General features: G+C 43.0%; 5 protein-coding genes and 1 long non-coding RNA gene across 14 annotated transcripts; 4 read left to right on the forward strand and 2 right to left on the reverse strand.

Moving 5' to 3' along the window:
- The first annotated feature begins 1,526 nt into the window (after window positions 1-1,526).
- Window positions 1,527-3,914, forward strand: LOC105559752 (mitochondrial import receptor subunit TOM22 homolog). The gene is made up of 3 exons (XM_012008293.1): window positions 1,527-1,816; window positions 2,621-2,726; window positions 2,826-3,914. The coding sequence occupies exons 1-3, from the start codon at window positions 1,697-1,699 to the stop codon at window positions 3,029-3,031; spliced, it is 432 nt and encodes a 143-aa protein (XP_011863683.1). The 5' UTR covers window positions 1,527-1,696; the 3' UTR covers window positions 3,032-3,914.
- Window positions 3,915-4,485: 571 nt separating this feature from the next.
- Window positions 4,486-6,364, forward strand: LOC105559756 (39S ribosomal protein L17, mitochondrial). Its single transcript, XM_012008303.1, has 3 exons — window positions 4,486-4,733; window positions 5,840-6,050; window positions 6,126-6,364. Exons 1-3 carry the CDS (start codon window positions 4,539-4,541, stop codon window positions 6,257-6,259), a joined length of 540 nt encoding a protein of 179 aa, XP_011863693.1. The 5' UTR covers window positions 4,486-4,538; the 3' UTR covers window positions 6,260-6,364.
- On the reverse strand, window positions 6,309-10,661 carry LOC105559755 (2-oxoisovalerate dehydrogenase subunit alpha, mitochondrial). Its single transcript, XM_012008302.1, has 8 exons — window positions 10,587-10,661; window positions 8,221-8,379; window positions 7,752-7,947; window positions 7,525-7,686; window positions 7,264-7,408; window positions 6,986-7,189; window positions 6,618-6,881; window positions 6,309-6,541 (listed from the first exon to the last, which is right to left on the reverse strand). Exons 1-8 carry the CDS (start codon window positions 10,641-10,643, stop codon window positions 6,460-6,462), a joined length of 1,269 nt encoding a protein of 422 aa, XP_011863692.1. The 5' UTR covers window positions 10,644-10,661; the 3' UTR covers window positions 6,309-6,459.
- Window positions 10,662-10,712: 51 nt separating this feature from the next.
- On the forward strand, window positions 10,713-11,665 carry LOC105559754. The gene is made up of 4 exons (XR_001008771.1): window positions 10,713-10,796; window positions 10,882-10,964; window positions 11,281-11,401; window positions 11,479-11,665. It is a non-coding gene; the product is annotated as an uncharacterized LOC105559754 (long non-coding RNA).
- On the reverse strand, window positions 11,595-16,260 carry LOC105559753 (D-tyrosyl-tRNA(Tyr) deacylase 1-like). 8 transcript variants are annotated; one of them, XM_012008296.1, is made up of 11 exons: window positions 15,430-15,509; window positions 15,327-15,329; window positions 14,282-14,401; window positions 14,094-14,203; window positions 13,861-14,025; window positions 13,647-13,792; window positions 13,289-13,523; window positions 12,899-13,211; window positions 12,505-12,815; window positions 11,928-12,382; window positions 11,595-11,847 (listed from the first exon to the last, which is right to left on the reverse strand). In XM_012008296.1, the coding sequence occupies exons 3-11, from the start codon at window positions 14,349-14,351 to the stop codon at window positions 11,682-11,684; spliced, it is 1,971 nt and encodes a 656-aa protein (XP_011863686.1). In that variant the 5' UTR covers window positions 14,352-14,401; window positions 15,327-15,329; window positions 15,430-15,509; the 3' UTR covers window positions 11,595-11,681. The 8 variants fall into 8 exon arrangements, with proteins under 8 accessions (XP_011863686.1, XP_011863687.1, XP_011863684.1 ...); XM_012008297.1 differs by lacking the exons at window positions 15,327-15,329; window positions 15,430-15,509 and adding an exon at window positions 16,069-16,252 and having other exon boundaries at window positions 11,949-12,382; XM_012008294.1 differs by lacking the exons at window positions 15,327-15,329; window positions 15,430-15,509 and adding an exon at window positions 16,069-16,251.
- Window positions 16,261-18,118: 1,858 nt separating this feature from the next.
- LOC105559757 (centrosomal protein of 152 kDa-like) lies at window positions 18,119-27,206 on the forward strand. 2 transcript variants are annotated; one of them, XM_012008304.1, is made up of 12 exons: window positions 18,119-18,341; window positions 19,172-20,087; window positions 21,103-21,191; window positions 21,265-21,465; window positions 21,539-21,574; window positions 21,837-22,076; window positions 22,178-22,344; window positions 22,451-22,912; window positions 23,036-23,358; window positions 23,455-23,558; window positions 23,708-25,018; window positions 25,089-27,206. In XM_012008304.1, exons 1-12 carry the CDS (start codon window positions 18,222-18,224, stop codon window positions 25,284-25,286), a joined length of 4,167 nt encoding a protein of 1,388 aa, XP_011863694.1. In that variant the 5' UTR covers window positions 18,119-18,221; the 3' UTR covers window positions 25,287-27,206. The 2 variants fall into 2 exon arrangements, with proteins under 2 accessions (XP_011863694.1, XP_011863695.1); XM_012008305.1 differs by lacking the exon at window positions 21,539-21,574 and having other exon boundaries at window positions 18,120-18,341.
- Window positions 27,207-27,268: the final 62 nt, after the last annotated feature.

The raw sequence follows: 27,268 nt of genomic DNA on the forward strand, positions 1-27,268 counted from the left end.
TTGCCATTTGAAAACTATTATAGCCTCGACTTTTTCGTATTAAAATTTTCGTCTCAAAACGTTACAAAGTACTTGTCATTAAAATATTTATCGCCAGTTTAGGTACACCCTGTATATATAATATAAATATATCTTTAATATAAATATATAATATACTAAGTATGACAAGATATAAATACAATGAAATAAATTGGTTATGTGGCGGTCGCAATACGTGATCCGGCACAAAATGGCAATCCGGCACTGCGCGACACGCGCGCGGGCGCGCGAGCGCCAGCTTCTGAGTAGTTCGCCGACCGCCGCTAGGCCGCGCATGGTGGCGGCCAAAAACTCGGAAGCAAAATCCAGTCTCGTAGGGTATAAAAGGAGACCCGCTTAAGGGGAGTGATTCTGCACTTTCGCACCTTTTGCACTTAAAATTGTGCTATTCGTGGAAAGATTTGTGTATTACACAAATCTTTCCACGAAACAGACAGTTTTAAGTGCAAAAGGTGCGAAAGTGCAGAATCACTCCAGCATCCCCTTAAGCGGGCCTCCTTTTATACCCTACGAGACTGGATTTTGCTTCCGAGTTTTTGGCCGAACTACTCAGAATCTGGCACCCGCGCGCGTGTCGCGCAGTGCCGATTGCCATTTTGTGCCGGATTGCGTATTGCGACCGCCACAGGTTAATTAATATTTAATTATTAAAAATCCTATCCAAAATATAGGTACACATTTGTCAAAAACACGTCCGTTATAGGTCCAAAACAGGTCCAAAATAGATCCAAAGTTGGATGTATTTTGGACGTCCTATGGATCTCTAAGTCCCAGTCTACAATAGAGATTTAAGCCCTAAGCCTTAAGAAATTGACTAATCACAGTCGCGCATTCTACTCATACTTGACCGTGATTGGCCAATTTCTTAAAGCTTAGGGCTTAAATCATCTATTGTAGACTGGGACTAAAGCAGTGTCATTTGGACATCCCATGGGCGTCCAATGGACATCCTACGGGCCTTAAATGGACCTACTTTGGACGTCCGAATCAGTCCGAATGTCCAGATGCGGCCGTCCATCGGACATCCTGTGGACGTCCATGTGCTATCTGGGTTATGACGGAATTGCAAACGGTTGCGACAAAGTGTCAAAGGACAAAAAGAAAGGGGGGAGAAAAGGAAGGCCTCGCAAGGTTTCGAGCATCTCTGCTCGCGCCGCGTATACGCAATCGACCCGCGCGGGCCTCGATACTGTTCGATACGCGGCGAGGTTCGCGCGATCGTCGGGACACTCGCTCGCGCGAGACGACGGGATCTCTCGCCCTGGCGTGGGAATGGCGGCGTGGGCAGCGGTGCGAAAAGCCTCGTCTCGAGCCGCAGGTATAGCACGCACGCGAATCTCCTCGTTCTCTCGTCCCGCGCGCCTCTTCGTATCGCGCGCGCGCGCTCACGCGAAACTTGAGTCACGTTGTACCGGCGCGTTATCGGTTATCGGCCGAAGCGCGCTCCTTCATTCTCCCACCGTAGCGCGAGACGGAGAGGGAGGGGGAGAGAGAGAGAGAGAGAGAGAGAGAGAGAGAGAGAGAGAGAGAACGTGCGAACGCTCCGCGCCGACCGCCGTGCCGTCGCAAACGTGCTGCTCGACGTGATCGAGAGCCTCTCCCGGCCGCGGTTACTCTTAAGACACAACTTGGCAAGCGGGGCCGCGTATTCACGCTCATGTATATGGCTTCAGTTGAGGAGCTGGATCATCAGGTCGACAGCGGAATGGGCAGCAGCGACGCGCGCTCCCCCGAGGTGAAGTCGCTCCTCCCCGACGACGAGGACGACGACGAGGAGGTACGGACGAGAGTCTATCTCATATCAGGGGGGGGGGAAAGAAGATAAGGACGATCGCTCGCGAGATAGTAACCTCGTGGCCTCGAGCTCCCGGCGCAGCTCACCGCCGTGGCGTTCGCGACGAGGCGCAGGACGTCCCGTGGGGATCAGCGTCACGGCTCCCCGGGATCCTCCGTGGCCGTCGCCCCGAGTCTCGCGGTGCCGGAGATCGAGAGATAGCGCGCGACGACGAGGGGAAGGCCGGCTGTCCCTCCGGCACCACGCCTGGCGCTGATATTCACGATTGTACACGCGACCTGTGTGCACCATGTGCTCTCGACGGCTGTCTAAGATTAAAGGGATATTTATAGGGCGATATTCATAGTCTTGGTCTTGTATTCGAGTACTCGAGACTCTGGTAGGGTCATTTAATTCGTTGGGCGAAGCCTCGAGGCCTGGTTTCACCAGCGCCGCTTGGCTCTGATCTTGTAATGCAATTCATCCTTCGTCTCGTTTTTTTACTGCTTTGGAAAGAGAGCAGAGCGAGTTAAGATTAAAGTTGAACGACGCTGGTGACACCCAAGTCTTTTTCATGGTAAGGCAACCTGGACTGTAACATTGAACTGAACGTGTGCCGCTGACATCGCATTCGTTAGCGGTGACATTGGTTTGCAAAAAAAAAATCGGTCACTGGTTGAAGTTAGTACTCGCGCAACCGTCTGGCCTTTAAAGTGTTGTTAACAGCGAAGAAGTAGCTGCCACTTCTTCCGTCTTATCGCTCTGGATATAATCAGTCGAAACGTTAAATTGTTTCTTTCAATATAGGATGAGAGCCTGACGGAGAGATTGCTAGGACTCACTGAAATGTTTCCTGAGCCGGTACGCAACCTCGGATACAACGTTGGAACCTGCCTGTGCACGTGTATCAAAGGTAACGTCACTCCTTTCAGTCTCGAGACGCGCGCAGACGCTTTCGAGCTAAAGTCAGCGACTCACAACGGATTGAATTACATGGACGTGTTCTTCGCAGGTCTCTACGCGTACTCGTGTTCGGCCACGTGGCTGGTCTTCAGCTCGTCCACCATTCTCTTCGCGCCGATCATCTTCGAGATGGAGCGCGCGCAGATGGAAGACCTGCAGCGCACGCAGCAGAAGCAAGTCCTCTTAGGCCCTAACACAGCTCTGTCCGGCGTCAACACCTCGGGTCTTCCAATGGCACCGCCCGTTCAGCGATAGGCCATTATATTCACACAAATTCACACGTGCACGCGTACAGGGACACGTACAGAAATGCCCAGCTAGCCAAAAGAAAAAAAATTCACTTGAGTTTCCGCACACTCGCATCATTCGCCAGCGCAACTCCGTACGATCGCGGGACGTGTCGCGGGAATCGCGAGCGGATATTCCGATCATTTGTCTCTGGCGGAAACTCGCGTGAATCGAGCGAGCGATCGTCCTGTTCGGTCGCCGAGTAACTGCCGAGTTGCGCGATGGACGTGAAAATTCGGAGTAAATGTAAATTTGGATTGCTCAATGGGAAGAGACACGGAATTGCAGCATTCATCGGTCTAGTCCACCCTCTGCCTCCTACACTTCTGCATACACACACACATACACACAAACACACATACATATGCACGTTGTCGTCGTTCCTCCTGGTAATTTTTACTAAAAACCAACACACATACTGTGGTATCGCGTGGCATTTTATTATCGAATGCGTTGCAGAAGCGACGGTGATGGGCGCTTCGTTGAAAAGAAACGACCCACCGTCACTCTGTTCGTTTCACGAACACATGATTGAGAGAAAAATTGAGCATTATTAATATTAATTACTAGTACATTCGTTTATTGGAAAACGTGGCGCTCGTCGTGCCGCGTGTGTTAATTATCTTTATGACGTGTTGCAATATATTGTAATTTCGAAAGGATGAATAAAAGACATAGCGGAGTAGCATCTTTAATCCTCTTCGTGCCGAAACTTTCGTGTGAAATTTCTTGTAGAGAACGAGTGAAAGACAGCGGCAGCCTTGTATATCATCGGTCTCTTTGTAAGTGCGTTCGATTATGTAACTTGCGTTACTTAGAAAAACAAATAAATGCGATTTTCCAATAGAAACACCGGGACGTTCAGTATCTTGCTTCTTAAAGACAACTTTATATTGCGGATCTTCACGTGTGAAAGCGCAATTTTTTTACGAAATCCGGCCCGATGTCACGTCGCCTCGTTTACTGGTAGAGGAAAGTCCCATATTATGAGATAAACTTCTGATATGAGATAGCAGGGCATTTGCTAAATTGATAGACATCATCTACTTGGTATCGTCGCGAACTTATTGCCTGTTATCTCATAGTAGAACCCTGTTAACTCAGCGTTTCTCAGAGAGAAGATCGCAAAGTAATGTTTCGAAATTACAAATAAAAATCTTTATACAAAGCCCTGCTCTATCCTATTGGATTTTTGCAGGGAGGGTCGCAATGTATTAATTTTACTATTCTTAACGTTCGTAGGGCGAGAACGTTTGAGAAACTGATCCGACAGGATACCGGGCAAACCCCCAAATAATTATAACTCCCAAGATTTGTAATAGCCGCGCCAGATTATTTATTATTATTTGGCGACGTTTTGCGAGCAATCTCGTCGTGCAACTCCACGCGTGCGAGCGCGCTCGGAGGCGCCGCGCATGATCCCGCGAGCGTCCGCCGACCGGCGCCACGAGCAGACGAATCGACGTCGGGGAAGATGAATCAAGCGAACGTTGAGAAGCTGGTGTCCAAGTTGAGATACAATGTCAAGCCACGTCGAAAGTTCCGAACTCCCGACGGCCCGGAGGGACGTCTTCGTAAGATCCAGAAGACCCTGACGGCTTTGATCAAGTACGAGCGACTCGAGCTGAATTATCCGAGGGCCGACGAGGCCAGAGGTTATGTCGACCAGGCATGTACTCGCGTTGTATCGTATCATTTACGAATGTAACAAGTACATTCGCCTAGAGCGTTCCAAGACATCGACAGCGCGATTGTTGTCTTTATTAGCGATTCCGTCATGATCCACGCGCAATATTTTGCTCCGAATCGTTCTCTGTGCGTTGAAATAAGAGCTGCTGTAATTTGCACTCGACGTTACCTCGTGCTAGTCTCACTTTGCATATTGTTGCCTCAGGCCCGGTTCCACCGAACGTCGCTTAACTTTAATCTTGGTTTAATTCACGTTTGCCTCTTTCCAGAGTAACACTGAGAACGAACTGAGTTAAGCTCAAAGTTAAGGGACGTTGGCGAAACCGGGCCTCAGTAACTTCAACTGGCCATTGTGGTCTACGTATATTATGTTGCATATATTTCTTTTCCAAGTTCATTTCGTTGCTGAAATCCTTGAGAGATTTCCATCAAAAGTACTACGAATAATAGTAGATGCGCCATGGTACGTGACAAATGAAATCATAAGAGGAGATTTACGTATACCGACCGTAAAGGAGGAAATAAACAACTTTTGTAAAATATATATCAACAGACTAGACAATCACTCTAATCAACTAGCAAGTAGGTTATTTCAAGAAAGCCATGACAAAGGAAGACTAAGGTCCAGTTTCACAAACGTCGGTTAACTGTTAACCAGAGTTCAGTCGACTTCCTATCTTTCTCTATCTTGTTATCCAAGAAGAGACAGAGGATCAATTAACCATGGGTTAGCGGTTAAACGGCGTTTGTGAAACTGGCCCTAAAAGAGATTCAAACCACTGGATAACCAAAAGACATTCAAATAAATTAAATTGATGTTATCGACTAAGAGGCCCAGGAAGTATAACCAAGCTTATGTAAACCAAAAGGTGTTTTCCAGTGAGAAAACATCGGCACACTTATAGTATAAAATTTACTTACTGTCAAAATTTGAGACAAATTGTAGATAAATCTGGGAGTTAATTAAAAAAGTATCGTTGCCTTATCAATAATTTTAGCTCGCTGTTGCGGTCCACGCTCGATATTGTTTTTGCAGCCAGTCCTACTTCGTATTGGAAATGTCGTGACAGTAATTTCACTTTACAGCTGATATTCGAAGCGATACGTCATGGACCTGCGCACAAGGAGACGATGGACATGGCTAATTTCTGGATAATCGAGAAGCAACTGGTGCACAAATTGTTCAAGATTCTCGTGCCGAGGTATCAGAACTATACCACCTCGTTCACGAAGCTTCACAAAGCGCCGAACGTATATCCCATAGGCCACTACGAGAGGGCAATTTTAGAACTAAAAGGTAGGTCTTGTCCTAGAGGTTCCTTGACGAGCGAAGCAAAGGTTTCATCTGCTTACGCAATATCCTTTTTCACAGGCAACATATACCCAAGCGTGGAACAGTACAATCCGCACGAGCGAAATCTACTTCACAACCTGCTGCTCGACGCGGCGAAGAAGGAGTACAGGATGGAAAAGTACCGAGAAGTCGCGGACAATATAAAGCAATAGAAACGAAAGGCAGGGAGAGCCTGCGGGAGAAGCTCTTGTACAGTGCGCGTTTTTGTTAAATATTTAGGACTTTTATTAAAATAAAAGAGTATAAAAAATTCGCGACACAAGAGGTAATTTTCTCGTCTCTTGCGCGCGCGTAAGAGCTTAATAGATAACGCTCCTCGGAAGTCTTCTTAGCGCTTCTCCATTTCTCCCCCTTATTTTGTCTGCGAGTAAGAGCTCAATGGATAATGTTCTTTGAATTCTTCTAAATGCTTCTCCATCATATCCATTTGCTTCCTGAAATCCGCGAGATGTTGAAATTTGCTGACAGAGTTAATTGATTACTACATTGGTAATACTGTATGTTGTGTACTTAAGGTGATCGGGAATTTCCTTGTAGACATCTGTAAACAGGTGCTTCCAGTGTGGCTTGACCTTTTGTTCTGCCTCCTTGAAGGTACGAAGGATTTCCTTCTTCGCGAAACTTATCCACTTTCGCTCCTTCTCTTCGGACCATAATCCAAGCGACTCCAGATACTCGCGGAACTTGGCTATTGGCGAATGGACGTTCCACTCGGCGATCTCATCGTTCGATCGATAAGCCGTCGAATCGTCCGACGTACTGTGATGTCCGATTCTAAAAGATTTACGTTTCTTACGACGCGCAACTTATTAACCGCGCCCAAGTTTTTCGCTGGAAAGCGCTCCAATGAAAAGGACGAGATCAAGGTATCCTTTCACCTGTAGGTCATGGCTTCTATCAAGACGGGTTTCTTATGCTCTATGCAGGACTTCCTGGCGCTCTTCGTGGCATTGTACATCGCGAGCACGTCGTTACCGTCCACTCGGATCGTATCGATCCCGTAAGCTGGACCCTTGGCCGCGATCCCGTCCCCTTGAAACTGCTCCTTCACCGACGTGGAGATGGCATATCCGTTGTTTCGACTGAGCGGAACAATCTAACCGTATATTCTACGAGCGAGATAGGAGAGTATGAGAACTATTTTTAAAAAAATTACCAGATGAAAATGATGGGGCACGACAGGGTAGCTGCGAAATTGAACCCCGCGTGGGCGTCGCCCTCGCTCGCCGCACCCTCGCCGAAGTAACAAACCACACACGCGTCCTTTTTATCCAGCTTAAAGGCGTAGGCAGCCCCCACGGCTGCAAAAGTAAAGGAAGCAACTCTGTTTCAGAGCACAACGTCCGTTGATCGGGACAACAAGAGCGCTGAAGTGACACTTGTTGGCGTTACTCGGCCAACTTGTGAACATCGGTACCTTGCGGAAGTTGAGTCGTCAACGGAGACGATATAGTTGTGAAATTGAACTCCTTGGAGCCGTAGTGCACCGGCATCTGCCTCCCTTTGCCGTCGTCCTCGCAATTGCCGTAACATTGATTCATGAACTTCTCCAACGGATACCCGCGGTGCAGCAAAACGCCTGTTACATCGAGATTTCAGATGCGTCAGATGACAAACGTGTAAACGCACAGTGCAATTTCATACCAGCCTCGCGGTACTGCGCGTAAATCATGTCTTCCAGCGTTAAAGCGGCAGCGGAGCCGACCTGCACAGCCTCTTCGCCGGTGTTCGTCATGTAAAACGAGATGCGGCCTTGCCTCTGCGACTCGTACAGAATTTTGTCCATGACGCTCAGGGTCACCATGTCGCGATACATTTTCACCAGGTACCCCTCGTTCAGCTGTAACACAGGAATGACGTTCGCTCTCCTGTGCCTTATTTCGGTGCCTTATCGTCCAATTCTTACTTTAATTCAGAATGTTCTTTGTAGCCCAGCACTCGCCGGGCTTGTCGGGTAGCTTTATTGTCCAAAATTTAATTCCCTTTTTTTTGTTATATAGAATTTTCAGAAAGAAATGTGCCAATGTAGATACAAGTTAGAGTTGTTTAAAAGTAGACATTTTTGAAAGGTATTGTACATGATAAACTTGACTTTAATGAACTCTAGCCGAACCTTGTCATCTTTAGGTAGCTTCGCCTTCTGCGAGTCCAAAATCCTGTATATCGGAATAGGTTCGTAATTGTCTCTATTGATGAATTGAACACTGTCGGTGAAGTGATTACTGATTCCCAGGAATTGCGGCTCTCCGGACCCGGTACTGTATAGTTTCATCTAAAAAATAATAATAAGATACCCAGATGTAGAAGAGAGTAACGAAGAGAGAAAGAATTAACGAAATGCTTATCGCATGAAATCTGAAAAATAATCTTTTTCTTTCACTTGTAATATTTTTCTTCGTTTACTTAATGTATTCGCTGCATTTCGTTATACTTATTTATAGCTGTGTTTTTACCATTTTTTATAGATAAAATATGCGAATGCACATGCCAAGGTAGAACGTAAAATCATAATGACATCACTTAAAGGTCGTTTTCCGAAAAAATCATAATGACATCACCTAAAGGTCATCTTAGAAAAAATCATAATGACCTCGTTCGATACATACTTTTAGCAACGTTTTAGTGATTTATTTTTTTATATTGTCCCTAAATGACTTTCGAAGAGAATAATATTACGCAAAATTAAATAATGTAACAGCAGCTTTTCTGCATCACAAATTGCAAAATTATGTTAACTATCGTTATATGCAATTATCATTATTATTGCATATATATTATATACATGGCACCTTATATAAGCAATGCTACATAAAAACTAGATCTTATAAACATTTAAAAACCGACAAATGAGTACTTATTATTTCTTAGGAATTATTGTTAAAAAAGAAGTTTTATTACACCAAATATAGTATTTAAAATATTTCTACCTAGGACACTGCGATACGAAACTTTACGCGCATCACCGTTTTGAAAAACAATGGCTGCGCTATTAGAACAATTAAGAGAATAACCGCAGTTACAAAAGTACAACAAAGTGAGCTTGATATTCGGCACGTTCATCGCAAGTAGATACGTGAGTTGCAATTCGTAAACAAAAGTATATAATTATAATGAATTATAACATGTGACATATACGAAACGTCCGTCTTTATCAACGTAGACTCGACTTTAATCTGACTTTTCATTTTTTCTTCTCGTACCAAAAATTAGAGGGAAAAGTAAATCGAGATAAAAATTATAATCCGCACAATAAACCGTGTTTACACCGCGGATTTTGTCAAATCTGTAGGCGCGATAAGACGTTTGCGCGAGTAGAAATGTGCGTAACGTTTTGCCGAGGAGAAACGTCGTGTAGACACTTAATTAAATCCGATTTTATAATTACAATGAATTATATACGAATGGATATACATACATTGGGGAAAAAAATCTGGTTGCATTAATTAGAAATCTGGTGGGTTCAACCAGTCGTCTGTTAGAAAATGGACGAAGCGAAATTTCTTTAGGACTTGCTAGATGCGCAGTGAAGTCTATCAAACTTCTAATTATGAAATACCGAGCCCTATCGCGACAACTAGAAATTCCGTTTGGTTTAATTGATACAATTAAAGCGTCTTTCTCAGTGTATGAATTTCGTCTAACGTAGACCTACACTGGAAAAAAATCTGATTGATTCAAGCAGTGGTCTGTTAGAAAATGGACGAATCAGAATTCCTTTAGGATTTACCAGATTTGTAGTGAAGTCTAACAAACTTCTCGTTATGAAATATCTTTCATGGTGAATCCTAAAGGAATTCTGGTAAGTCCTAAAGGAATTCTGGTAAATCCTAAAGGAATTCTGGTAAATCTTAAAGGCATTCTGATTCGTTCATTTTCTAACAGACGACTGGTTGAATCTATCAGATTTTTCTTTCAGTGTAACTTTGGTCTTAATTTTAATAGTCTTTTTTCTCGTTCGAAAAACTAGAAAAAAAAGTAAGTCGAGATTAAAAAATTAATCCACATATAAACCACGCTTACACGTCGCGAATTTAGCAACATCTGATACACTGAAAAAAGAAAAATCTAATAGATTCAACCAGTCGTCTGTTAGAAAATGAACGAATCAGAATTCCTTTAGGATCTAAGTACCAGATGTGCAGTTAAAGTCTAGCAAACTCCCGGTTATGAAATATCGAGCCCTGTCGTGCCGACTAGAAATTCTATTTGGTTTAGCCGAAATACGTTCTGCCGTACATGTCTCGTTGACAGAATCGAGGCGTGTTTCTCAGTGTGGGTGCGATAAGACGTTTACGCGAGCAGAGAAATGTGCGTCCGCCGAGGATAAGTGTCGTGTCAACGCTTAATTAAATCCGGTTTCGTAACGGCTGCAGATGTTACTAAGCGCGATTAATAGTGACGCGTGCGAAGGTACTCGTTGGTAGGATATCGTAGGGACGAATGATCGTTTGATTGCGGAGCACGTGATTGAGCAAGTACCTGTGACAAGGCGCGTCGAAAGCGCGGAACGCTCCGGAGTAGGTTTCTCGCCATCATTCTCGGGTTCGGGCCTGCTTCTACGATTGCTGGACACCGACACATGGATATATAGGCGCCGATAACGCTTGTAACGCAACTTACGTCACGCGTGCGTTTACGTAGACCATGCGTGTCTCAAGCGAAGGATGAACGGAGGTTAACTTAATAAAGGTGTGTTTACGATAAACCGTCTGGCGAAAAAGACTGCAAGATTAATCCGCTGAGAATTACTTGATAATAAACGCAATGACTTTAGGAGGATAAGAGCAATAAATGATGGACGCGCAGATAGATTTGCATGGACCGCTTGGTGTAGAACCGACAGCTTCTATATCAGAGGTAACGTACACACTTTTGAGTCTGCTTCTTCGGTAATTGCGTTTGTCTGTATAAAAGTATTCACACAAATATTCATGTGCGCATTTAAAGTAAAAACCGGCCTTTTCATTCAAATGCAGATGTCTCAGCGAAACATCATCGTATCGAGTAAAAAAGCATTTTGAAGGGGAGACTCTGTACTATGCTTTTTATCCCATTAAGTTGCAACACTCGCCTCTCGCCATGGCGTTTTAAAAAAAAATTATCTCGCAAAACTCCGAGTTACAATTTTATGGAATAGCTACAAGTTGATTAACTACATGTTCTTCGAAACTAGAACTTGGACCTGCATCGTAGACGCAGGCCTTGACATTGGAGAGCCTACGTTTCCTGCAACTGTACACTTTAACAGCACGTCATGCGCGTCCCTCAGTCTTTCTTCCGCACCCGATACACCCGTATGTATTATTTGCAGCTCGTAAGACCGACGATCTTACTGCATACAATAATATTGTAATACTTTCACGTTACACAGACGCAGCGGGCAAGGATGTCGCACGAAAGCTCTATATTGGCTAATTTAAGGAGAGCACAGGAGCGCAAACGGCTTCTAGAGGAATTGCAGATGCAGGAAAAACCTTGATCCCGGTATTGAGAGACCTCGTATGAGTTTGTGTATTTATTTTTTTCTATGTGAGAAATATATATATATATATAATGATAAAAAAATATCTATTCTTAATGTTTAACTTTACTCAACTCGTCGGGTGTAAAGCGCAATACTGTTGAGATGGCATTTAACATGTGCCGCTTGCTCGACGCGTCGTTCGTCGTTAAGTAATTTATAAATACATTCTTCAGATACTCCAGATTGGCACCCTCCCTCGATTTGCACGCTTCCAGCCTGCGACATAAATCTTTTGATCAGTTCCGTACGTAAATACCTATTTTTTTATTAATTATTCTTATCGATATTACGATTACCTAATGATATACGCTTTCAACCTTTTAATCTCTTCCTGTTGCTGTTCCTTTGTATGCAGCATCTCCCTCTGTTGTTCTCTCAACGTTGCCTCCAACTCCAAAATCTTCTTCCTCGACGACGACACCTGCACCTCCTTCCTGGCTAATTCCTGAGTGTAGTGCAATATCGGAGGGCTGTCGTTCGACAGCAATCCCGTTACCAGGTCGCTAACCGGCTCTATGGTACTCTCGTATCTCTTCTTATTTTCCGCTGCGCCGACAGTCTCCTTATTAGGTAGTAACGCGCGAAACGATGCTTTTAGAGTCACTATCTCTTTATCCTTTTCCTCCACGAGCGCCATAGATCGCTCTCTTTGCCGCAGCAATTGTTGCTCCAGTACGGATATTCTATTACGATACTCGTTATCCTTTTGATGCAACGTGTGCTCTAATTTCGAATGTTCTTCTTGAAATAGCTGAGGAGACGCAGTTTAGCTTATTATTATCTTAATTAAAAAGATTAAGCGATTCAACGAAAGTGATAAGGATTCGAAAATTCATCGCCACTTTCGAAACTGATTATTACCAAGATAATTACTTTTTGTTGCTGCTCCAGTTGTTCCTGTAAAACTCTCTCTTTGTTTATCATTTCACTGTTAATCATACGTATCCTTTCCTCCAAGTTGCTGTTGTGAACCTTAAGAAGATTCAACTGAGTCTTGTCATGATCCTTATCGTGCATCAGAGACAGACTGTGCTTTTGTTGTTGAGTACTACGAAGCACGTTAGACGACATGTTGTACTTGCACATTGCTTGACGCCTGTAGTCTTCAAATTCTTGTAAAAGCACGTCGTACTTCTCCTTGTAATCCGAATGCTCATCCCGCAGGTCCAAACTATTCAATAATGCTAAACATAAAACACGCGCTCTTAAGTTGTTTACTCCAAATTTTATCCCATCTTAACATTTTTGATCAATTAGTGTCACTTACACTTTATATGGGCCGAGTCCTTCTTTTTATTGTCAAGATTCAGTAGGCGAGTGTATAAGGACTTTATCTTAGAAATAATTTCCTCCGGGTGGTCACCCGACGTCACAACTTCGCCGTGCTCCGTGTCCTGCAGAGCGACCAATTGGTCCTTCAATTTCTGAATAGCTAATTGGTCCTGTTGCCTCAGTCTGTCGTAGCCTCCGACGATCTCGGAGAGTTCAGCTAATCGAGCCTCCAAGCCAGCCACTCTCGCCTCGTGTACAATAACCGAACCCCTCGCTTGCTGCTCCGCGGCGGCGGCTCTCTTTTGCTCCTACGTCAAAACGTATCGCTCAATTTGTACTGTTATATCCAACAAACGCGCTAAATAATTCTCTCAGCGGGCTTTACTTCACGAATCGCATTCAAATGTTGCTTCTTCATCACAGCCATCTCAGCTTGCAGGGAAAGAAGAAGCGGCGGTGTCTCCTTCGCAGCCTCCTCGGCTTGTTTCAGCTTGGTCTTGGTGATCTCCAGCTCGGCTTCGAGAATCTTGCACTGCGTCTTATTTGCGAGATGCGTCTTCAATTGCCCCTCCAACTGTTCCTTGCTGCGCTGCTCGTCATACAGTAATTTCTGTAATTCTCTGCAAGAATATCGTTCATGAATCTACAGTTCGTACAATTCAAATGTCGTTTCTATATTCGCAACGTACAAACATTTCGCGAATAGTCTAATTTTACATAATTACAGAAAGTCGAGTCGTTACTTAATCTTTTTGACGAAGTCGCCGTGTTCTTTCTCTCTCTCGTGCCGCTCCATGATTAATTTGCACTTGACGTGTTCGATCTCGGAATGATTGACATTTTGAGCCTTCTTCAGCCTGTCTTTCAGATCTTTGATCACTTTCTCACACTGCAAACATTAACGCTCAATTAAACAATCCTCTGACAACAGGATAGATGTCAAACTTCTCCTCTTACTTCGTCGCGCTCGCTTCTCAATTGCTTCTTATCCATTTGGAAATTCGCCTCCATTTTCGACTTTTCCGCCGACAGAGTGGCCAGTTGGCTCATCAACACACCCAACTGATTTTTCAACTGCTCCGTAGTTTCTGTATCCTCGGAATCTGTCTGGCTCTCGCGTGTCTAAACTTACAAAAATCGTAAGAATATTGATGACACACAATTGGCCTCGCGAGAAAAAATTGTTATACCTGTCGTTCATTAGTGGCCACATCATTTTTAGGAATGGATGACTCGTCCGTTTTATCTACTCTGTCCGTATTCTCTGTGCTCCTCACGTCAGTCTCCGCAACCTTCTTACCTAAAACAAATTCCTCGCTCAGCAACACGTTAAATAATTCTTCAAACAGTATGTTCATTTAGTAAAATAAGTTTGCACCTTGAACTTGTTCTCCAGGTTTGCTGCTCTCATCTTGTACGGTGCTCTTCTTGTCTTCCGAGGTTGCCATTGTTGATTATTAATCGCAGGCTATCGATGTTACGATTCACTAGTCGGCATCTGAAACAAAATTACACAACATTTTACATGATATACCCTGATTCTACCCATTATCAGTCGCTTTATAAAACGTCACACATTGGCCCAGATACTACAAGATACTCCTATGAATATTTTAAGAATATTCTTCAAGAATATTTGAAATATTCCACAGGTCATTCTTATATATATTTATCTTACGTTCGTGGAATATTCGACTGGCGCTACTATAAATCTTTTTCGAATGTGAATAGAATAGAAATAATCTATCGAATATAGCGTGTCGGTTATATATGGTATGACCACAGGTTTCACTGCCTTTTGTACAAGTGTATTACACAATAAACAATGTGCAGTACATGAACTCGATGAATATTAAAAAATTATTCTGAACGAATATTCCAAAGACATTCTCGACGACTATTCTAAAAACGTTCTTCTTTGCTACGAATATACGATTTCTAATTGTAATAATCTATATATATATATATTTATAGAATATTCTGAAATGAAGAATATTTGCACTCCAGAAGAATATTCATAGAACTATGTGTGTTACCTGGGAGGAAGCAAAATTGAAATGTCCTACAAACTAAAACTTATTTAAAAGCAAATTGACATATGCGATTGACGTCTATGTACGTTGGTACATAAACCATGTTTGTCGACGCTCCCATACAATGTTAAGAATCTAGTTGAAATTTTGCAGGGAGAGTTGAAACTTGAAATGATGATCGGGTGAAGTAAACATGTGCACAGTACATCACGGTACAAGTTTTATTGAATGATCTATTATAATACACGAGATGTTTGGCTTAATCCGACACTTCCTTGGTCCCTACAGTCACAGGACTGTCGTCACAAGTGGACCTAGCTGGGGATTCTATCTCCAGTGTCACCGGACCGCTGTTCTGTATGCAAACTTCCATCATCGCGCCGAACTTACCATCTGCACAAATTTGTCAGAGATAAGACCTCGAGCGGCACTTGGACTCCAAGCGTAGGAGGGAGCAAAGGGTGGAAGGAACGCGGATGCGTCAGAGCGTTACCTTTGACCAATTCCGGGACGTACTCTCTACGCAGCTCGGCAAGAAAGTTCATGTAAAAGGGCTCGGACTCCTGAGCGGGCATCGCCCGGTGAAAGTCCAGCTTGTTCCCCTTCAACACGTGGTACAGCGTGAACTGACTGACGCACAGTATCTCGTATTTCTTGTCCGCCACACTGGCACCCCACCGTTTACCCTTGCCGTCGTCGAAGACTTTGGTGTTCAGTATCTTTCTCACGCTACGACAGAGAGATCAATTACGTTCAGCTCCGCGACGACGCGCGACTCCGTGCTCATTGACATTGGCTGCATTTACATGTACTTGACGTCCGCCGCTACGTCGTCTCTCTTTATGCCGATCAACACGCACAGTCCGTTGCCGATGCTACTAACAACCTGGCCGTCAACTGAAAAATCACATACTCAGGCCTTAACCGCCGTCGCACACGAGTACCCCGGGTATCATTCCAGTCCGCTTATCAAGCACATAAATCGCAGGCATCGGCGATATCGACCAAATTGGTCCTTGGTAACGCGTTCAAGTTTTCTCTTATCGCGCAAATACAGATTCACGCAGACGCATGTCTGTAAACGTATTATACATCGGCAGCAAGTGCGCGTGAGCTTGCGAGCTGGCTTTACCTGAAACCGAGGCCTTCGACACTCGTTGTATCACGGCCTTCATATCGGCAGCCGTCCGAGAGCTCGGCGTCCACGAGACTCGATCCTGCGTTACGTCCGCGCTGCGATAAAGCGCCTCCTTTCCTCTCCCGCGGCGCAGGATCGAGCGTGGCGCAATACGCGCTCCCACGGGGCCAGCGGTTCTCAAGACGCGTGCTATCGCACCAGGCGTAAGAGGCCCGCGGGGCCCACTTTCCCACACACAGTGTTGTGCATAGATAATTTTAAAATTAGCTAGATAAAGATAAGATAAAAATATATAAATTTATCTTAAATAAGATAAAGATGACTTCGTTTTGAATATATCTAGATAAAAGATAAAATTATATTATGATTTATCTAGATAATTTTCAGATAATATTTTTAAGACTTCATGTAAACACAGTAGAAAAAGTTATAAAAAAATTATAGAAAAATTTAAATTATAAAGGGGGATATAGAATATATTCAGGTTAAGTTATATGACACACGCACAAATGCATGGTCTACAACGCCATCCATATTTAAATATTTAAATAGTGTAACTGTTAAGTATTTTTATGTGGCCCTAAACCAAATTATCTGTACGTTATCTTAGATAATTTAGTAAAAATAACACTTTCTTTCATCTAAGATGCAAATATAGATAATATATACTTATTTTTATTATCTATATAAAGATAAGATAACGCTAAAATTTTATCTAGATAATCATCTATATAATTTTATTTAGATAACAGCAAGCACTGCCCACACAGCACAGAAAGATCGCAGGAAGATTGCAGAAATGTTACATTGCAAGATTGCAATATTGCAGCAACGTTGCGCAACATTGCTGCAACTGTTTCTGGAGGATTGCAGCAACGTTGAAGTGTCCGCCCTCGGAGAGATTGCAGTGCAACATTATAGCAATGTTGCGGTGCAATATTTTTGGAATGACTTGTTGTTGTTGTACATAAGCAGAGAATTTACTAATTACATATGCATCCGCATATGATGTCCGCTGAATTGCAGTGTCTTGTAAACGTCGCAGTTCCAACATTCAGAAAACATTGTTAAATTATACATTGCGTTAACATTGGCCGCGTTTAGCAGAATATTTCTTACAACTGTTGGAAGTGCGGAAATTGAATTCCACTAAAATAATAATCCAATCTCAGCTCAGAAAATTTCTAACCGGTGCAAATATATGCATTTCATAATTATATATTTTTAAGTATCTGAGTGTCAAAGAGTAATAATTTGTCCGAGATTGTTTTAACGTAGCAGCAACATAAAGAATTAATCCATACAGCACAGACCTTGCAGCTACATTGCAGCTACATTACAGCAATGTTGCAATATTGTAGCAATGTTATTGCAATGTAACTGCAAGTTTTGTACGGGAATGTACGAACATTAACCCAGATTCAACGTGGAAAAGATATTTATACATCAACAATCAACATTACAACGTTCAACTTTCCTTCGGATCGACCCGGATGAGAGCCATCGGCCCGCGTGAAACGCGCCTAGGCGCGCAGAACGCGCGGGCAACGCGCGCGCGGAGCGGAGAGGCGGCTAAAATGGGCGGTCGCGCTCTAGTGATAGCTGGTGATAACCGTCGGCGGCGGCCAATCGGAGGCGAGCGAGTGGTCGCGGGAGACCATTTCCGCGTATTGTACGGGCCCTCCCGTACTACTACACCACGGTGTTCGCCGCTCTCTCGCGCGCGCGGCCGACTCTCCGCGGATTGTTTACAAGCGCGCGCGCTTCGGGGAGACTCTCGCGGATGTGCGCGGCATATACGGCGGCGTGTTGTGAATAATCGCGCAGGCAGCAGCGTCCGCAGCAGCAGATAGCAGCGGTCAGATTCCCGTAGATTCCCCGCGAGGGATGTGCGCGTTGCGACGCGTACCCTCCAGTAACCCCCGTCGTCGCGACGCGATAGCGGGGCCCGCCACCGCCACCGCCGCCGCCGCCGCCTCCGCCTCCGCCTCCGCCGCCGCCGCGGCGTAATATACCGTGTGTACGCACCGTGACCCACTTGTTGCGTCTAGGTTATGGCGTTATAAACAAAAGTATGCTGCGCACGATTGACGCGTCCGTGAGTCCGTCGTGAGCTCGGGCCGCGAGCGTGGAGCCAGGCCCGGGGCATGGAGGCCGGCCCGGGGCTGAGCCTGTTCCAGGGCTCGGAGAGCATACAGCTGAACGCGGTGGCGCAGGGACTCGAGGAGGACGAGGAGCAGGAGGACAAGAGGCGACTCAACGAGGAGGTAAGCGCCGCGCGAGTTTTTTTTCTTTCATCCCCGTGTCGACCCCGTGCGGCGGCGAGGACGCTCGCGTTCTGCTCCGCGGGATCTCGCGTCGCGAGGACGAAGGTGGAGATCGATGAGCCCAGGGCCCACCAGCGTGGTACTCGCGGGAAAAGCTTCCGGGGGATCCTCTCACGCTGGGAGAACAGTGTCTAGGACTCGCTGCGTGGAGAGTTTCCCCGTCGAGCGGTTTTGTAAAAGTTCGCCCCGACGTCGCGTGGCTTTGCCGCCGGCGAAATTGACACGTCGCGACGCGTTATTGTCCCACGCGAGATCACGCGTAGAGCTCGGCACGACAGTCCTGGGAGAATTGTATGCGGCGCAGGGAGCGCGAACGCACGCGAGATTCCCCAATGTACGCTTTGCCGCTCGCGTCGTTCGTCGCCAGAGAAATTGATATGTTACCGTCCCACGCGCAGGTTAGGAGAAACCGTGGACGGTATTCGTAGTCCGTTCTTATTTTGTCAAGTTATTTTACATTCTCGGTTTCACAACTTTCAGGCATTTCGTTTTAGCCAAATGCTCGGTCCTAAGTTTTGTCAATTGTTACTTAATTGACTTGGGCTCTTACTCAACGTAGCATCTGATAAAACTCTCCAGCGAGTCCAATAGCCATGAAATTCTACGGTGAAATCATCTTAAGACGGTCTCGAAATAAGAACGGACCATGTGTAAACTTGCACGACAGTCTTGGGAGGGGGAAGATTGAGAATTGTACGCAGAATTGTACCGCGATGAGAGGCAGGGAGCACGAACCAAGTTCCCAATGTATTCTCTTGCTGTCCTTTCAGATTCGGGACCGCCTGGACAAGGAGTTTGACGATTTGGAGAATGACGACGACGTCAGTTCCATCAACAGTAGTTATTATCAGCACGACAACACCAGAGGCACCGCCGACCACTCCGGCACGATGGTAAACTCCGGCCTGGAGTCGGTCACGTCCGCCAAGGGTCAGGTGGCGGTGGCGCATCTGCAGAAGGAGTTCGGTGTTTACGATCGGCCGGAGAATCTGAACAGTTACGATCGCGCGGACAATCTGAACAGTTACGATCGCGACGCGATAACGAATCATAGATCCGACTCCGAGATCGGCGGTGGGACCGGGCAGTCCGAGTACGATTTGTACGGGCAGACCGGGACGCCGTACGGTAACAGCAGGTTCAACGATAACAGCGTCAACAGCTCCACGCATGAGACGCCGTACGAGTTGGCGAGGCCACCGGCCACCGGGTATCCCCGCAAGATGCACCCGCAGTCGGCCGAGGAGTGCACGTTCGGCGAGAACTACCCTCACAACTACGAGACGCCATCCAATCATTACAATACTCACGTACCCAACAGGAAATACTCCAATAACGGTATTAGCGACGCGTATGAGAATAATGTACAAAGTAAGCAGATCCACGAGTTCGGCGGGGGCGACAACGCCACGTCGGACCACGTGAATCATTGCTATAAGACTAGTCCGAATGGCAGGCCAGTAGACGACGATGTAGCGTACAAAACGGCGGAGTATGATAGCAAGGAGCAATTGGAGATAATGTATATGGTCAGGATGAGGGAGATCAAGCGTTTGACGGAAGAGCTGCAGCAGCTGCAGCTGGAGAAGGAGGACGAGAAGAATCAGATGAGCAGGCGACTGATGCTGTTGCAGGCGGAGGTCGATAGGACTAACTTGTCGAGGAATCAAGCGCAAGAGGCACTGGGTAAGGAAAAGATCGTCAGGGCAGTTTCGAGCCTTCGAGACAATACTGATTAGCATTAACGACAATATTGCCAAGCAATCTTCATCGTAGCGATTAATTTAACATTTTATGCTTAGTAATGTAATGTCACATTAATATTATTCTATTAATTTATACATAGAGGAAAGTCCCCTATTATGAGACAGGCTCCTAATACGAAATAGCGGAGTTCCTGCTAAATTAATAGGCATCATCTGTTGGTCCCACCATGAATTTATTGCCCGTGGTGTGAAACCTGTTCAGTGGAAAATTGATTGTTAGATAGTGTAGACGTTACGAAAAAAGATTTGTGATTGAATTTGGACGTTGAAAACCTACTATCTCATGATAGAGGACTCTCCTCTATATTGTAAATGAAATGTGGATGCCTAAAATGAAACTGTTCACTTATACAGACAAGTAATATTATTCGACACAACTGGCTATAATTTAATTAACAGAACTTATTGCGAAAAATATTATCTCAGTTAGGAAGAAGGGAATGTTTCTCACAATAAGTTCTTTTAATTAAGTTATAACCAATTCTGTTGGAAAAAAATTGTCTGTTGTTTAATTACTGGCGAAGAAGAAAATTGTTACTCGCGTTTATACTTTTTTGATTAAGCCTCTAATCCGAAAAATATTACCTCAGCCAGGGTTTGAATCTGACGCCCGCCTAGAGTGTAGGGAGGTCCAGGCTCAAGCCCTGGCTGAGGTAATATTTTCCGCAATAAATTTTCTATGTTAAAAACACATCGTCAGTCATGGTCGATTACAAGCTTAATCATTGCTAGTCATTTACCGGCATCAAATAATTTTTGATGTTATTTGTACTTTTTTTTACTCGTATCCCTCATCTCTTCAATCAGTCTCTTGTAAATGGGACATGTATGAGGTTGAACCCAGAATCCAACGATTACAAGTAGACCGCTTTCACACAGAGACATCCCGACGGTTTACTTTGTCAATCTATTTTGAGTCTTTAATTGTTTTCTAGTCGATGCCAAGGCCGAGATTGCTGATTTGAAAAATAGAATGACGTCTCTGAAAGAGAAGAATGCAGTTTTAGAGAGGACGAATCAAAATGTAAGATACATGTTCGCATATTTTATGCCTATTAGTATCAAGTGCATCAGGGTTAATAGAATTGTTTTTATAGATAACGGAAGAAATGAATATTGCGAAGGGCTCTGTCATGGATTTGCAACAAAAGATTGTTGTACTGGAGAGAACACAGGTGTTGCAAACGAATGACAAGACGCACGAGAAGTTTTTGAGGCAGGCGCAGGAAAAACACGCGGTTGAGATGAGAAATATGCAGAAGCAGATAGACGATCTTACGGACAAGTTGAACGCCAAGGTATTACTGACTTCTCCGTTTAAATTATACATATTTCACGTACGTACCTTCTCTATAATCATATTTGCTATAGCTGCTCGATAAGGACACCGGCAACAATAATGTTTGGGCAAGTCTCTGTTGATTACCTTTGCAATCGCACGATTGCAACAAATGCATATTTCTCGTCGTATTTCTCTTTATAATTTACACATTAAAACAATTTTTCATATGTGCAAATTAAACATTTTATACATATTTTTAGTGCTATTTAATACATTTTTAGTTATAACAAACTTTTCTTTTTTTTCCTTATTGCTTTATTATACATTTTTGTGAGCATAATTCATAGATTTTGTTTCACTTAATTTATATTGTTTAACTCCTAATAGGAAACTTCGTGTGTCGCTCTTGAACATAAATTGGATGATGCACGAAGAGCACATGAAAGTCTCATGGTGGAGAAGGGTGACACTATGAATCGATTGGCGCAAGCGTTGCAAGACAGTCAGACTCAATGTCGCAATCTCATGGCCACTAATAACGCTCAGCAGGTGATGCAGTTGCAAGCCCAGGTGAAAATGTTGACTCAAGAAAAGGATGAACTGCATACAAACGTACACGAGTTGCAGGTAATTTGTAAAATTCTACGCCAACTTCTTTAATATAAATTATAAGAAATTACTTTTTTTGGACCAGACTCTTATTCACCTTAATGTCATTTGTATTGTAGAATAAACTGGAATCAGCTAAAAGTGACGTAGCGCAATACGATTCGTTGTTGAATACTCTGGAGGACGAATCTGACTCGATTAGACAGATGAAATTAGGTGAGCTTCATAAATCGAAATCGAAGCCCGTTGACGACATCACAAATAAATTGAGAGGAGAACTGCATAGGTAAATGCCACTTAAATACATTTCTCGTTTTCAAAACTTCATTTCTAATTAAGTATCGTGATAACCTTGTCGTTATTTGTTTTTATGCAACACTGCTTTTGTTTAGATGCCTTGCTGGCCAAGCTATGAAGAGAAAGGAAATAAACCGTTTAGAGAATACTCTCTCGCAGAAAGAAAAGGAGTTGGACAAAGCTTTGATATTAGCTGATACATGCCGTCAGGAAGCGGCACAGTATGCTAAGCGAATTAACGAACTGGAACAAGAACTGAGATCGGTATTAACAGACGAGGCCGTGAAAGCAAATGCAAAAATACAGAAACTCTCGGATCATTTGACTGACGTGAAAAAGCAGTATGAGTTGTTGCGCGAAGAGAAGATGAATTTGGAATGGAAATTAGAGGAGACTCTAGCTGTTAATCAGGAGAAACTTGAAAAGATGCATCAAGAGACTATGGAGCAGCAAGAAAAGGAAGCTATCGATGAGTATAATAAAGAGTACCTGGAGATACACGCTAAAGCCGTAGAGAGAGTGAAACAAGAGGCACAAGTGGAAATAATACAATTGACGTGAGCATTAGTCATTTTTGTAATATTTTTTAAAATTATTTTTTGTATAAAATTTTAATAATTTTATCAGCAAGTGTTGACAAATCGCTGGAATAAAGATATAAATGGAGTTTCTATTTTTAGTGTACAATTAGATCAAACGCAAAAGGAGTTAGATCATGTAAAAGAATTGTACATAAATGTATGCGGAACGAAAGAACAATTAATAAACGAGCATGAAAATGAAATTAAAACGCTAAAAAATAAATACGCTACAATGGAATTACATCAGAAGGACATGGAGAAATTGGCAAGTGAATTACAAACGCAGGTTAAACTGTGTAATAAGTTGACAAAGGAATGCGAAGACTTCAAAAGCAAGATAATCGAATTGGAAAAGGATCTAGTACACGAAAGAAGAAAGAAGGAGGATCATGTAAAAAAGATACATTTAGAGATAGAAAGAGGTAAGTGGTGAATCATGTAAAGTGAGATACGATATATATGGAAAGTAAATGTCGCAAACGGAGTTTGTTTTAATTTAATCAATGTTCAATTTCAAGCGAAAGAAGAAGCGCTACACGAACTAAGAAATGCTCACCCGAATCAAGAAATAAGTTTCCATCTGCCGGATCACTGTTCTGAACATTTAGAAAAAATTAATCAGGTATAAAATAAATCTGTACAAGCTTTAAAACTCCGAAATAGTACGAAGAGTTGTTAAGAATTGTATTTGAGATTAAATTATATCTTTTATTTATTTTTCAAAATCTGTCTCTCCTTCATGCTTCTAAATAATATTATGTTCTATCGTAGCTGGAGGAAGATTGCAGACGCTTGGAAGAGAAGCTTCAAGCCGCTGTGCAAGAACAGAAAAAATTATCGGAATATCAAACCGAATTGAATGATGCTAAATTGAAAATAGCGCAGATGGAAATCACACAGGAATCGTGGAAGAAGAAATTCGAGAAAGTTGCCAGCGAGAGAAAGGAACTTCTCGCAAAAGTTTCCAAATTAGATTTAGAATTGTTGGATTTGAAACGCACCGCGAAGCTGGAAGACTCGGATGATGTAAAATTGAAAATTGCTCGGTTTCAAGCGGAGAACGAAACGCTAAAAAGTCAATGCGACAGTCTGCTCAGTGAGAAAAACACTTGTAAAGAGAAGATCTCTGAATTAGAAACAGAGCTCTTCGACATGAGAAAGAAAGTTAGTAGCTTCGAGGGAAGGTTAAGGAAAAGCGGCGAAAGTACATTAAATTCGAAGAGTGAGTTAGAGAAGGAACTATCTAATTACAAAGAGTTGGTCACACAATTATCCAGGCTAAATAACTCGAAAGAGGGACGCGCGATCGAATCAGCAGTGCTGGAACAAAGGATACAACAACTCGAGCATGACTTACGGAATAAGGACGAAAAACTGAACAGATTATTGAAAGATTTCGAGAAGATAAAAGACGAGAGAGACCAGCTGGTGATGAAATTGCGAAATCAAGCCAAACAATTCGAGCAATATGTCAAGAGCCAGAATAAAGTTTCTGCGGAATTGAATCTGTCTCCCCGCAGTACGGGCGATAGTACGGACTTCCAGAAGATGAAGGAGATTATTGCGAAAGAGGTGCGGGAAGAGATGGAGCAGAGAGTAGCGAAGGAGCTCAGAGGAATCGGAGAGCAGAATAGAAAGGAGCTGGAAAGCGTGGAGGAAAAGTATAAAACTACTATATTAGAATTGCAAAAGCAGTACAGTGAGAAGGAACAGGAGATGGAAACCTTGCGGGAGAAGATACAGGCTGAGAAAATGAAGGTCAATAAAATCATTGGGAGCAAACTGGAGATATACAACCAGGCGCTGCAAACGCGAAGATTATGCATCGAGAAACTGAAGGAGGACCTGCAGAGAAAGGAGAACGAAATTGAAGAGGATAGGAATTACATGGCCGACATAATGACCAAGTGGGTCGCCGAGCTAAAAGAGGGTAAAGCCAAGGAAAAGGAGAAGGACGAGGAGATACAGAAGCTAAAATCTACTCAAGGAAAATTGAGCAGCGAGATCAAGACGCTGATGGACAAACAGAAACATGTGAAGAACAAATATCAAAAAGCGAAAGAGACCGCGTACAATTACAAGGTGCGTACACGAGAACCAGCATTTATCGATTATTTTTCTACGTAGGCATATAACGTGATTTGAATTTTAGAACTTTGCGGAGAGGAATCGGGAGTTTCTGTCGCGTGAGTGTAAACGTATCGAGGAGGGATACAAAAAGGCCATGGAACAAGTACAACAAGAGTTTCAGACGCACGACGAGCAGTACGCCGCGAAAGTCAAGGAACTTCAGAATCAGTATGCAGAAAAAGAAGAACAAATGCGACTGAAGTACAAAAATAAATGTTGAAGTACGTATTAAGTATTCTCTAAATACATATATGCAATATATATATATAGCTTTCCTCCCGCTAAGATAAAGTGGTAGTTACAGAGGCTAGATACCTTCTTTGTCTTTAATTTAAAGCACATAATTGTACAACAGTTTATTAGTGAAGTTTTATGTTAGGGACCAATATACATGTATAAGAGAAACCATACGATACCGGTAAAGTTATTACCGCGTTTGCTTGCCAATCTCGAATCTCGACAAAGCGGCGACGCTAAATGTAGCTCTAAAGCTATAAACATCTGAAGTACAATTAGGTAATCATAATATAATAGTATGCATATTATTAGTCGATAGGGAAAAAATCGTTTTTATATAATATTACCCAGTATCACCCAATAGAATCTCTATTCTGGAAAACCATCGGAGCCGAACTGCTCCTTTATTCTTTCTTTCTCATTCTACATCGCGCGGTCGCGCGACAAGTGTGTGAAGGCAGAGCGATGCAAGAGAATTATAGTTTACATGGGATGGCCGTTCTAGAATAGAGAGAGAGACCCGCGATAAAGGGGAACAGAATAGAGATATTCTATTGTATCACAATTTTTATATAAGTCGTCTGCAAGACGAAACGGTATACAAGCTCGCGAACAAAAGGGAAAGCTTTAGTCACATGTTTCCGCTGAGCATTGTTATGACATAATACGCAAGACTGGATCTCTCTGTCGGATCTTTCTCTCTTTCTTTTCACTCTTACGAAAGTAAGCGCGATAAAGAGAGAAAATCAAACATAGACTTTAAGAAAAACGTTCAATTTTCGACCTCGCGCTCTTTTCTCTTTCTCTCTCTTCCTCTATGCCGCGTAGCGGGGTTGAAAATTATCTCGTTGTTCCGCCAACGTTTATTCTCGAGCATTAGGCTTCTGTTTATATCTCGTGCGCGAGAAGAAGCAGGAAATAATATCGAAATTGTACAAAGTATAACTTTTCGAGATTTATATATGACACGTTCTATAACTAGAATTCAATAAAATTCAAATTGTATTAAACATTTTTTAGTGCGTTAGGTAGCGGAATTAATGCCCGTTTCTACCAATGCGGATTAACTTTAATCTCGGTTTAAATTGCTTTTTATCGTTTTCTAATTTTTAAAACTAGAAAGAGATCTAAAGTAAGTTAAACCGAAATTAAAGTTAATCTACATCGTAGATCGTAGAATCGGGCGTAAGTAACAAACGTTTACGTTATTTTTAAGTCTCAAGTGACTTTAAAATGTACATTTAAGTAACAATTAGATCTGAGGCTTTCGTATCTCTTTTTTTTCTTATTTACTGAAAAAATTTGACGAACCGTCTAATCGAACGAGCAAGACGCGAAAATTCTTCCCTCCTCCATCGTTTCTCTCTTTCTTTTCTCTCTACCTCTCAATTTACTTTTTATTATTGTGTGCAATTTCAGTGAACGGCCAATTACGTGTCGGCTTGTATAAGAATCGCGGATTATAATATAAATCAAATCCCTGTGTATATCTCTTTTATGCGAAGATCTTGATAAGATTTATTTCGGCATCGATCCGTCGCATGCCCGTGCGTTTAAGTAAGTAAACATTAGTTCACCAGTGTCGTCACTGAATATAGAGAAGTATTATTAATATTAGTTATTGTATTTTTGTATGTAGAGTGTATTAATTTATTTTTTGTAATAAAGAATTTTATGTCGCTGTCGAAGTATATATCGTCGGTACATTACTTCACTCCGATAATCTTTGTTTTACGTATGTAAAAGTTTGTAACGTTAACGTTAAAACGTGGAAATTTTAACAATAAATAAACGGCATTCAGAGTCGAATGTAGTATGTATTTATAGAGATATACCACGGAGAGAATTTTCTCTTAAATTTCACCCTGAAAATCATGTAATCGTGGGACAACATGGCATTTTAAAGAACTTTATAAGAGCTTTTTGAAATTTTACCATGCATTTTATTAATAAAATGTATACTAA

This window comes from Vollenhovia emeryi, unplaced genomic scaffold (assembly GCF_000949405.1).
Source record: "Vollenhovia emeryi isolate VEMERY1.0 unplaced genomic scaffold, V.emery_V1.0 DF939255.1, whole genome shotgun sequence".
NCBI lineage: Eukaryota > Metazoa > Arthropoda > Insecta > Hymenoptera > Formicidae > Vollenhovia > Vollenhovia emeryi.